Source organism: Phyllobates terribilis, unplaced genomic scaffold (assembly GCF_046119375.1).
Source record: "Phyllobates terribilis strain yellow unplaced genomic scaffold, ASM4611937v1 Scaffold_11__3_contigs__length_659146591, whole genome shotgun sequence".
NCBI classification, from domain to species: domain Eukaryota; kingdom Metazoa; phylum Chordata; class Amphibia; order Anura; family Dendrobatidae; genus Phyllobates; species Phyllobates terribilis.
In genome coordinates this window covers 308,850,764-308,863,773 of record NW_027362771.1, presented here as the reverse complement: position 1 = coordinate 308,863,773, position 13,010 = coordinate 308,850,764, and the positions used below count along the sequence as shown (strand labels likewise).

Sequence of the window (13,010 nt, the reverse complement as noted above, 5' to 3'; positions counted from 1 at the left end):
CCCAAATGCATCATGGCGTCTGCTAATTATTCAAAAAGTCAAATGGCGCTCCTTCCCTTCCAAACCCTGCCGTGCTTCCAAACAGTGGTTTTCCCTCACATATGGAGTATCAACGTGTTCAGGAGAAATTGCACTACAAATTGTGTATTCCATTTTTTCCTGTTACCCTTGTGAAAATAAAAAATTGGGTCTAAAGTAACATTTTTTGTGATAAAAAGTTAAATGTTCATTGTTTTCTTCCACATTCCAAAAATGGTCTCACAAGGGGTCTGAGGATTTCATCTCAGTACCTAATGGCAGTCAGGCTACCTCTGGCGAGCACATGGAGGGCTCTCCGGCCCTCCAAAGAAATGCCACCCCACACCATTACTGACCCACTGCCAAACCGGTCATGCTGAAGGATGTTGCAGGCAGCAGATCGCTCTCCACGGTGTCTCCAGATTCTGTCACGTCTGTCACATGTGCTCAGTGTGAACCTGCTTTCATCTGTGAAGAGCACAGGGCGCCAGTGGCGACTTTGCCAATCCTGGTGTTCTGTGGCAAATGCCAAGCGTCCTGCACGGTGTTGGGCTGTGAGCACAACCCCCATCTGTGGATTTCGGGCCCTCATACCACCCTCATGGTTTCTAACCGTTTGTGCAGACACATGCACACTTGTGGCCTGCTGGAGGTCATTTTGCAGGGCTCTGGCAGTGTTCCTCCTGTTCCTCCTTGCACAAAGGCGGAGGTAGCGGTCCTGCTTCTGGGTTGTTGCCCTCCTACGGCCCCCTTCACGTCTCCTGGTGTACTGGCCTGTCTCCTGGTAGCGCCTCCAGCCTCTGGACACTACGCTGACAGACACAGCAAACCCTCTTGCCACAGCTCACATTGATGTGCCATCCTGGATGAGCTGCACTACCTGAGCAACCACTGTGGGTTGTAGAGTCCGTCTCATGCTACCATGAGAGTGAAAGCACAACCAACATTCAAAAGTGACCTAAACATCCGCCAGAAAGCATTGGTACTAAGATGTGGTCTGTGGTCCCCACCTGCAGAACCACTCCTTTATTGAGGGTGTCTTGATAATTTGCTAATAATTTCCATCTATTGTCTATTCCATTTGCACAACAGCATGTGAAATTGATTGTCAATCAGTGTTGCTTCCTAAGTGGACAGTTTGATTTCACAGAAGTTTGATTTACTTGGACTTATATTCTGTTTGTGTTCCCTTTATTTTTTTTGAGCAGTGTATTTTCTTGGGGGGTTTCGGCTCTAGTTTTGTCGTGTAGAGGTCCAAAACCCTTAGAGACGTATTGGTGACAAATACGATGCTGGCAGCATACAGCCACCAAAAAGACTGTACATTGAACTCAATAGTCACATCATTTTTATTTTTTTTTTAGACTTCAAAAATCTGTGACATTCTCTGTCAATTGACTTCCACTCGTTTTAGATATCATACACCATAATGACTATACAAGATAAAACGTTTTGTCCTTAATATGGTGACCCCACCCTTTATCCAAATTGCTCATTTTATAAGTAGGAACAATTTGGGTAACAGGGAAAGCACATCTGCAGAATGCCGCCCTTACATTTACCTTTTCCCAGATGCACATACACTTTCTCTGAGTGGTTGCTTTGAAATCTGTGACTGAAGACACATTCTCCAAAATAAAGATCTTTTATAAATCAGGGAAGCAATGTATATATCTGTGTTTTGTGTGTCACTAAATGTGTTGTTCTTGGCAGATTGCCCTATTGAAGATACTCCTGGCAGCTGCACCCACTTCCAAAGCCAAGACCGATTCCATTAATATTCTGGCTGATATCCTGCCTGAGGAAATGCCGTGAGTAGCACTGCAGATATCTACACATGCAGATTAAAGATCCCATAGATCATACTCCGCCAAACCCAACAGGTTCAGCCGGACCAGGCATCTGTCTCGGGCCTCGTTCAAATGCCAGTGATTTTTATGGTACTTAAAGTACGGCCCGATTTTCATCAGTTTTGCTCCGCATGTCCGTTTTTACCATCAATTTTACATCAGTACATCTTACAAAAAATATATATATATATATAGATATATATATAGATATATATATAGATATATATATATATATATATATATATATATATATATATATATATGTGTGTGTATTATAAATATAACATTGCAAAGCTTATTCTACCCATTACAATGCTGATCACAGACAGCATGATTATTGCACATGAATGGCATACCTAGGTTGTCTGTCTATGATTTTCATGGATTTATATTGATAATTTTGATCCTTGATTCAGATCAAAAACAGACGTGTGTTGTTTTTTTTTTACTTTCTTGCAGACTACTGTTTGTTAAAAAAAATTACCAAAGACTAGAATAGCTACACATTTTATTCTTGAAAAACGCTGATAATACTCATACATGTAAAACATCTGAATGAGGGCTAATGTGCATGGCGTGGTCTCCTGACTCCTCGAACAGATGATAATAGGGGGAAATCAGGATCAGGCAGTTGGAATCTAAAATCCAATCCATTTTTTTCTCTAGGTAGAGAAACCTTTGCCAGGGGTGTCTGGAAGCTGTTACTCTACTCTCCCCATAGAGAGCACTTGAACACTCAGCCCATCTGTACATAGCTTTCGGATGAGCCTTTCCCAATTCCTCAACTATTTATAGGGAATCTGTCACCAGGTTTTTGATACTTCATCTGATATAAGATAACCTATGGAAGGGCCGTATCAATAAATGGGAATTTAAATTAACAAAAAGCCAAAGAGAGAATGCCCATGTACAAAAATCAAATTTAATTAAATAATCAAATAAACAACATTTAAAAAAAACAATTAAACATGGAGTCCTACTACAGAGATGATGGATGAATACAAATTAGCATGCTAGTCCTAGAGGGTAGAACAATTTACAAACATATATAAATTGCACATGGAGCCACTAAAAACCAGAATGTAGAAAAATCATCAAGGATGAGATTCCAAATATGCAGGGCATTTGTATGTATGTATTTGGAATCTCATCCTTTGTTTTTCATGGGAATTCTCTCTTTGGCTTTTCATCTGATCTCAGCATAATGTAGAGAAAGACACCCTGATTCCAGCGATGTATCACTTAGGTTACTGGGTGCAGCAGTTGTGATGCAATGTGTTTTTAGATTTAGCAGAGCTCAGAAAGCTAACCTCGCTCACACCACAGCTTTATGTTTACATTGTAAATTGACAGTAAGCTGCTAATCAATGGTGGGGGCGTGGTCTGACCAGTATGCATGCCAGCTGTAGTCCTCTAGTGATAATCTCCTTCTGATAAAACACTGATTTGTATAAAAAAAAAAACAGCGCAAAGCCTAAAAAGTGACGCATCCCTCAAATCGGTGTCTCAGCCCCTAGCTTATGCTGCCCTCAGAGTACATAGCAAAAACCTGACAGATTCCCTTTAAAGTGCATAGACCTCTTTAGATCTTTGTACACCTAACCTGCCATTCCAGTGATCGCTAGTGAGGAGCAGGGCATATTTTTTTACCATGTAAAGAGAAATGCCTCTTCTTTCTTCTTCAGTAACAGGACTGATAAAAATAAAATAAAAAATGCTGGGGATTCTTTTTAGATTTTCCTCTGGCTAACATGTAGTTTTTGGAAGAAAGTAAAACTATACTGCTACTCCAAATACCCAGCTTCGGTGGAAGTCTTCACCCATTGTATTGTGTCTTCAGGGTCACTGTACTGCAAAGCATGAAGCTAGGAATAGATGTGAATCGGCACAAAGAGATCATTGTGAAGAGTGTGTCGGCCCTGCTGCTGCTGCTGCTCAAACACTTCAAGCTAAACCACATTTACCAGGTTAGCCATTTTCCACTTTACTACGTACTAGACTTATCTTATTCTGGAAATAAATGACAAAAAAATTGTGGTAGATTTATTAGGAGTGATATTTTATACAATCTACAAAATAAATATTGAGTAAATTGCATGAAACGTCATAAAAGATGCATGGCTGCTAATTCATGTTGTGCATATTGGACTGTGCTAAAGTTAGAGAATGAAAACATTACCTGCTAGACTTGCACTAAAATGAAATTCTTTAAAAAAACAACTCTAGGCAAGCTAGACACAGTGCAGGGAACAGTTGGCAACTCTTTGTGCAGTTTGCAACTTTCTGCAAGTATTTGAAACTTTTTGGAGCTCAGTTTTCTGCAAAATCTGTATGTAAATTGGTTAATGCACATTATGTTTTAATACTCCTCTTCCATTGTAGTACTAAAATTACAGTGGAAGAAGTGAACATACTACAAAACATTGTGGCCATATTTTTTTTATTTCCGTCAATAAAATACTTATGCTCTTTATGATTACTGGAATACTGATTACCCCCATTTTCTTCTATTCTTGCTTTGCAGTTTGAATATGTCGCCCAGCACCTGGTGTTCGCTAACTGCATCCCTCTGATCCTGAAATTCTTCAACCAGAACATTATGTCCTTCATCTGTGCCAAGAACAGGTGGGAGCGGTGGCTGCGTGACATTTTAGTTTCTCACATACACAACAAAATGGAAGAAACAGTTTTTTCACTTATGAGGGGTAATGGTATATGGGTTAATATGAGTATTGTTTGAATTATTGTACATGGTTTTTCCAGGAAACATGTTCATAAATTACTTATAGTTCTATGCCTTACTAATACAGTCCTGTGGCCAGGTGCCCTGATCCACTAGTGGCCGCTCCATTGTGCATTCGGACAGCTAGTCTTCTGGTTCTCTGCTTGACACAGGATTTGTCTGTCGGCACGTGACCGGAGCAGTGTTTGAGGATGGCTCTTTGACTACTGGCTGTGATTATGTTGCAATATTTGTTTCCGGGTGACCATTGAAAATTGAGATCACAACTCTAAATGAATCTGTTATTTGGTGCTGAAGTAAATGCACTGCAGTGCCCAGCATCCGCCATTAAGCAATGTACAGGGCTGCTGTATTCAGCCGGTAGATCACTTAGATCAGAATTCTGCCAGAGCAGGTTTCAACTGCTTTCATATTGAGATGGGTCATCAGTGGTTAAAAGGGTTGTTCCATTTTAATAAATGAATGTCCCCTGCTGCAGATGGTAATAATGAAACAAAACGTTCCGTATTTGCCTCCCCCCCCCCCCCCCCCGAGTCCACCGGCAAGTGTCTGCAGCAGCTTCCAGTGTCTAACATTGGCTGCGACCTGAACGTCATGTCAACAACGCGGTGTTCAGTTTACACTGATAGAGCCACTGAGCGTACCGATTGGCTGCTGCACTGTCAATGTGACATCAGCCAATGCCGGCCACCGCGAGCAGCGGCAAAGACTCATCGTGGACCTCGGGGAGGTGAGTACAGCACGGTTTGTTTCTTTATAACAACCTGCAACTGATGACTTTCATTTACTCAAAAGGAAAAATCCTTTTAAGACCTGGGCAACCCACTTAAAGGGGTTAATACGAAGCCGGGAAGGGAACAGGAGAGTTAGCTCAACGGATTCAGTAGCACCTTGTTAGAATGAACATGACCACACGGAGCCGCCGTAGTCCGGGTCAAAGTAGCAATACAGAAAGAACAAGATTCTCCAGCAATGGCAGGTAATGTAAGCATAAAACTTCACTTTTTCTTTACAAATCTTTAAAATCCAATATTATCGGCAAACCACAGAACCAACACGTTTCGGCATCAAGCCGCTGGAGAATCTTGTTCTTTCTGCACTTAGACAGATTGCAGACTTTGATTCCCATCCTGGACAACCCTTTATGTGACTGCTCACAGTGCATGCTGTTGGAATTCTCTGGTGATGGACGGGCGGACATTGACTGCTTGGGGCCCGTCTGCAAGAAATGTCTGGGCCCCCCTTTTTTTTTGAGGCGACAAAGCTACAGATGGATAAATATGTGTAATATATACAGTCGTGGCTGAAAGTGTTGACACCCTTGAAATTGTTTCAGAAAATGAAGAATTTCTACCAGAAAATTTATTGCAATTACAAATGTTTATTTCCTTTGTGTGTATTGGAACAACACAAAAAAAAAAATAGAGGGCAAATTGGACATAATTTCACACAAAACTCCAAAAATGGGCCGGACAAAATTGTTGGCACCCTCAACTTAATATTAGGTTGCACACCCTTTGGAATAAATAACTGCAATCAATCACTTCCTATAACCATTAACAAGCTTCTTACACCTCTCAACTGGAATTTTGGAACATTCTTTTGTAAACTGCTCCAGGTCTCTCATATTTGAAGGGCGCCTTCTCCCAACAGCAATTTTAACCCCTTTCCGTCCCAAGGCATACTAATACGTATCTGTGCCCTGGGCCTTATGAGCATGATATGTATTAGTACGCCCTGGCGATTTCGCCCACAGACAGGCTGTGCAAGCACGATTGCCACCGGATGTCAGCTGATTGTCACAGCTGACACCTGGTACTACGTGCAAGGAGCGGTGCCGCACCGCTCCCAGCACATTGCAGCGTTTCGGGGGTTAATCGAAGTCGATCGCAGCATTCCGATGGCAAGAGGAGGTAAGCGCCACTACCCACCTCTTCGCCGGCATCCCATGGTGTCTGTGGCCGGGTCCCGTGGTAGTCATGTGCGTGATCAAAGTATCTTCTCCCTGTACAGATCTGACAGGATGTATGGCACAGAGATACTGCTGCATCCCTATGCTATACAGCCGATCCGACTGAAAAAAGTGAAAGTCCCATAGTGGGACAAAGTATAAAAGTAAGAAAAGTGTGAAAGTGAAAAAAAAAATAAAAAATTGTAAAAATATTTAAAAAAAAAAAATGCAAAAATAATCTCCAAAAAATAAAAATATAATGTACCCATTAATAAATATTATTATGAAAAAAAAAAGTGCACATTTGTTATCGCCGCGTCCGGAACAACCTGAAGTATAAAACTGTCCCACTAGTTAACCCCTATAGTGAACACGGTAAAAAAAAAAAACTAAGCAAAAAACGATGCTTTAACATCATACCGCCATACGCGATCAAAAAGACGAATGTAAATATAAATAGTACCGCTGAAAACGTCATCTTGTCTCGCAAAAAACAAGCTGCCATACATCTCCATCAGCTGAAAAATAAAAAAGTTATAGCTCTCAGAATAAAGAGATGCAAAAAAAATTTTTTTCTTTAAAATAGTTTTTGTGTAAAAGCGCCGAAACATAAAAAAACTATATAAATGTGCTAGCGCTGTAAACATACTGACCCGAAGAATAAAGGTACCTTATCAATTCTACCACACGCGGAACGGCATAAAAAAAAACAAAAAAAAAGTTCCTGAATTGTTGGTTTTTGTTTATTCTGCCTCCCAAAAATCGGAATAGAAAGCGATCAAAAAAAGTCACGTGTCCGAAAATGGTACTAATAAAACGTCAACTCGTCCCGCAAAAAACAAGCCATCACATGACTGTCGGCCGAAATATGGAAAAATTATAGCTCTCAAAATATGGCTATGCGAAAACTAGTCTTTACAAAAAAAAAAGCGTCTTTTCGTGTGTGACAGCTGTCAATCATAAAAACCCGATATAAATCTGGCATCGTTGTAATCGCACCGACCAGAAGAATAAAGTCGTCTAATCATTTATACCGCACGAGGAAAGGCGGTTAAAAATTACCGCTGGGGTTAGGGTTGTGCTGGGGTTAGGGTTGTGCTGGGGTTAGGGTTGTGCTGGGGTTAGGGTTGTGCTGGGGTTGGGATTTTTTCAAAAGTAAAGAAAAAAAAAAAATGATGACGATATGGGGACTAGTGTTGAGCGCAAGTGCTCGCTACTTCAGTTTGCATCGGGTGCTCGGGTATGCACCAAGTATCGCGGGTGCTCGAGTGACAAGCTCGAGTCCCCGCCCCATATGCTTCGCCGCCAGAATACCCTCGCGGGGATTACTTGCCATGCACGGGGACTTGAGCATGTCACTCGAGCACCCACGATACATGATGTATACTGGAGTACCCAATACAAACTCAAGTAGCGAGCACTTGCGCTCAAGACTAATGACAACTTATTCAATATGATGACCCAATGTTATCAATTTCTGTGTAGTGCCTCTGGATTCAAAATGTTCACTATACCCCATGATAAAATCCTTGATGGGTCTAGTTTCCAAAATGGGGTCGCTTGTGGGGGGTTTCCACTATTTAGGCACATCAGGGCACTCTCCAAACGCGACATGGCGTCCGCTCTCAATTCCAGCCAATTTTGCATTTAAAAAGTCACACAGTGCTCCTTCCCTTCTGAACCCTGCCGTGCGCCTAAACAGTGTATTTTCCCTACATATGGGGTATCGGCGTTCTCGGAAGAAATTGCACAAGTTTTTGGGGTCCATTTTCTCCTCTTACCGTTGTGAAAATAAAAAAATTTGAGGCTAAAACATAATTTTTATGGAAAAAGTTTGATTTTTTTATTTTCACGGCTCAATGTTATAAACTTCTGTGAAGCACCTGGGGGTTCAAGGTGCTCACCGCACATCTAGATAAGTTCCCTGAGGGGTCTAGTTTCCAAAATGGTTTCCACTGTTTAGGCACATCAGGGGCTCTTCAAATGCAATATGGCGTCCGCTAATTATTCAAGCAAATTCTACATTCAAAAAGTCAATTGCCGCTCTTTCCCTTCCAAACCCTGCCGTGCTCCCAAACAGTGGTTTTCCCCCACATATGGGGTATTCACGTGCTCAGGAGAAATTGCACAACAAATTTTGGGGTCCATTTTTTCCTGTTACCCTTGCAAAAATAAAAAATTGGGGTCTAAAGTAACATTTTTGTGAAAAAATGTAAATGTTCAATTTTTTCTTCCATTTTCCAAAAATTTCTGTGAAGCACCTGAAGGGTTAATAAAGCTCTTGAATGTGGTTTTGAGCACCTTGAGGGGTGCACTTTTTAGAATGGTGTCACTTTTGGGTATTTTCTGTCATAAAGACCCCTCAAAGTGACTTCAAATGTGATGTGGTCCCTAAACAAAACAAAAAAAAATTTTGTTGGAAAAATGAGAAATTGCTGGTCAATTTTAACCCTTATAACTTCCTAACCCAAAAAAATTTTGGTTCCAAAATTGTGCTGATGTAAAGTACACATGTGGGAAATGTTATTTATTATCTATTTTGTGTGACATATCTCTCTGATTAAGGGCTTGAAAATTGCGAACTTTTCCCCAAATTTCCGTATTTTTCACAAATAAACGCAAGTCATATCAAAGAAATTTTATCACTATCATGAAGTACAATATGTCACGAAAAAACAATCTCCGAATCAGTGGGATCCGTTGAAGCGTTCCAGAGATATTACCTCATAAAGTGACAGTGGTCAGAATTGAAGAATAAGAAATTTCCACAGGTGTCCAATGTGATTTAGATTCGTGTTCCAGAGAAGGAGAAAGACAGGTGAGAGCCTCCTCATTAGAGCCTCGCCTAATGGAAGAAATAACTAAAGAGTTAAAATCATCCTGCTGGAAAGCCGAAATGGAAAGATATGTCTGATTGGGCTGAAAGTAGAGGACTGAGCGGAGGTTACCCAGATGCAGGGGAACTACTACAGTAGCCTTGAGTTCGCCCTGCCCAGGTGGGCAATCCTGACCTGTATCCTACAAGTCAAGTTTTGCTAGAACAGGATAGCCAAGGCAGGAACCTGACCCTTGGGAGTCAGCCCTGGCTCAAGACAGGCATGCAAAAATTAAAAAGGGGAACACCTTAACCTTAGGACAAGTGCCGATCGGTTCTCACTTATGAACAAGAGGCTTTTTAAATGTAATGGTAGAAATGTGACTTCTAAGAGCATTGTTTCCTAATCCTTGCCAGACAAACCTATTCTGAAAGGCCCGAAGCCGAGTAGAAGAGGAGAATCTTGCAGTGATGGGGAAAGATCAAGATTCCTCTGGAATGTAGAAGCGCCTTGACCTTCACCCTGACCCATCACCTACCAGTGGAATCTCTAGTGGAGGTAATAGGCTTCTTGGGAGACCATAACCAAACTCCCAGCCTGTCCAGGTAATGCAACAAAAAATTGATCATCTGAATGACATGCTTTAAGCCTTGAAAGAGATGGACTTGACCAGCTCTCCCATTGGAGGTGAAAGGATGGAAACATTGCTAGCATTTTCTAACCCAGCCATTAATGACTCCAGGTGAAAGACTGGGGTAAAATGGAGACCGCCCTGTGGATCAAGATCTCATAAGAACCAAAGTACTCAAATAACCACCTCAAAGGGAGACTAGAATAGCCATTCATTTTGTCTAACGTGGTGCACTACCCAGGGATGATGCATTGCCAAGGGCAGAAAATCTGGGGACACCTTGAAAAAAAGAAGCTTGATCCTACATACAGGTGCCGGTATGTCTGGACTCCATCTTCTGCTCCATGCAAACGTGCCGTGTTATGGTGGCAGGGGGCGGGCAGGAGTCAAAGTCAAAAGGACCAACCGCCCAGGTACTGGATTGCCGATCGTGAAAGTACATGGTCCTGCCATACTCATGAGGGAGGATACAGGCTGTACTAAGAGTGGCTTAATTCACACTCTGTTACCCATCCTATTAAAAATTCGGGCCACAGCCCACGTCTTCAGAAAGACAAGGGGAAGAAGGTTAGTTCCTAACCTGCCTAATTAAGGTTAAGACGGATCAGCTACTCAGACCCATGTGTGCCTCCGAATGACACTAAGCTAAACTGAACAGCTGGATGACTGCTGCCCAGGAGTAACCTATTGGAGAGGAATCGTTTTTTTTCTAAGATGTATGTATTCTTAGTGTCAGCCTCCAGGTGGCAGCATATAAACCCATTGTTCCTGTGTTCCCCAATGAAGCATCTGAGAAATAGGCTTTTGTGATAATGGGCTAAATTATTATTTATTATTATTATAGCACCATTTATTCCATGGCGCTTTACATGTGAGAAAGGGGTATACATAGCAAAAACAATTACACTAATCGTGAACAAAACGTGACGGCGACTGGTACAGGAGGACGAGGACCCTGCCCGCGAGGGCTCACAGTCTACAGGGGATGGGTGAGGATACAGTAGGTGATGGTAGGGCTGGTCGTGCAGCGGTATGGTGGAGTGGTGGTTACTGCAGGTTGTAGGCTTGTCGGAAGAGGTGAGTCTTCAGGTTCATTTTGAGGGTTTCTACGGTAGGAGAGAGTCTGATATGTTGGGGTAGAGCGTTCCAGAGTTGGGGAGATGCACGGGAGCAATCTTGTATGCGATTGTGGGAAGAGGAGATAAGAGGGGAGTAGAGAAGAAGATCTTGTGAGGATCGGAGGTTGTGTGCGGGTATGTACCGGGAGACTAGGTCAAAGATATATGGAGGAGACAGGTTGTGAATGGCTCTGTATACTATGGTTAGGGTTTTGAACTGGAGTCTCTGGATAATGGGGAGCCAGTGAAGAGATTGACAGAGAAGAGAGGCTGGGGAATAGCGGGGGGACAGGTGGATTAGTCGGGCTACAGAGTTTAGGATAGATTGGAGGGGTGCGAGAGTGTTGGAAGGGAGGCCACAGAGCAGGAGGTTGCAATAGTCGAGGCAGGAGATGATGAGGGCATCATCTCCCGCCTATACAGCCAGGAACAGCTGCTGGAAGTTGCAAATAACTTTCTTTGTTGAGGATCCTGTACAGAAGTCAGAGCTCAGTGAAATATAACAAAATCATCCTCCTTTCATAGCCAAAGAGTAATTTACCATACACAGGTAAAGAGCAGTACAGTACTTGTAGATTTACTTAGACCACCAGTCATACCGTAAGTAGACCACCAGTCATACCGTAATACAGAGCCCATTATTGGCCTGCACCAAGTTTGATGCACTGGTTTGTTAGTCACTGGCATTTCACTTGTTGAGTGCACATTATGATAGATTGAGTCTTTCTGACAGTTGTATGTGGCACAGTTTGGCACTGTGGCATTAATTGGATGAGATTTCAGGTTACAAAAGCCCATTGTAGTCTGATTATCCCTGGGGACACTGTACAGTACATGACTTACTTCTTTCTTCTCATTGAAAACTCTCTTTTCTAGATTGCTGCTACTTATGTAGCTAATTGTAATGGTGGTGTTCTTTTGGTCCAATATAAAGCACGTTGTGAATAGTCCATTAACCCTCTTGTTTTACAAAGTGTTATTCAAAGATCATATGCTACATTTCACCATACATTTTGTTTCCCCTAGAGAGAAACTGCTGTCAAAACCGAACCATATAAAGAAACTATGAAAGGGAACCTGTCAGAACGGTTTTACATTATAGAAGTGGTGATATGCCCAATATAAAATAAGGTACAAGTACATTAACATCCCCAGTGCACTTCTGGCCTGATTTTACTCATGACTTATACGATAAATTTCTTGTGACTGGCACATCGGATCTCTACAAAGATATCATTCTTTTTGGGATAAAAGTGCCCAAACATTCATATCACTACTTTCTTATGTAATAACGTACTGACTGATTCCTTCACATTTGCCCTCCTGTTAAAGGGGATCTGTCACCACATTTTAGCGATCTGACTTATTAATATGGGCATACATGTTATGGACTGCTGAGGAGCGTGATACCTGTATGTCTCATATCAGATGCCTTGTTGTTGAGAAATTATCTTTTATCGCTTTATGTAAATTACGTCTTCCAGGCTCTGGGGAGGACACTGCCTGGAAGATATCCCTGCCTCCAGAGCTTCTTTATCTGATATTTCTCTTCCCCTCTCGTCACTGTGTCTCTGTGACGTCAGGGGTACGGCTGGGAATCCCGCGCCTGCACATTCTGACTGCTGTCACTCCTCTTCACTGTTCCTTCTATGGGCATTTGCTTCACTTTTGTTCTGCGCATGCGCCAGAGCGTCACTGTGACCTCCGCTCCCAGTGTTCTCCGGCGGCCAGAAAAGTTGCAAATAACATGCTTACTATGCAAGGCGGGAGGAAGGAAGTCAGGAGTGCACCTTCTTTGCATGCTGGAGAACACTGGGAGCAGAAGTTACAGTGACTCTCCGGCGTCTGCGCAGAACAAAAGTAAAGCTAAAGAGAAGGGCGGA

General features: G+C 42.2%; 1 protein-coding gene across 6 annotated transcripts in view; it reads left to right on the top strand.

Annotated features, from left to right (window-relative positions):
• STRIP2 (striatin interacting protein 2) overlaps positions 1 to 13,010 on the top strand; it is a 70,979-nt gene that overhangs the window by 40,827 nt on the left and 17,142 nt on the right. For all 6 annotated transcript variants that reach the window (XR_012251252.1, XM_073652514.1, XM_073652516.1 and 3 more), the window contains 3 exons: positions 1,732 to 1,829; positions 3,709 to 3,835; positions 4,393 to 4,493. Coding sequence is in view for 5 of the 6 variants with exons in the window: in XM_073652514.1 (XP_073508615.1) it covers positions 1,732 to 1,829; positions 3,709 to 3,835; positions 4,393 to 4,493 (326 nt within the window). In the remaining variant the exon portion in view is untranslated. The remainder of the gene's footprint in view (positions 1 to 1,731; positions 1,830 to 3,708; positions 3,836 to 4,392; positions 4,494 to 13,010) is intronic.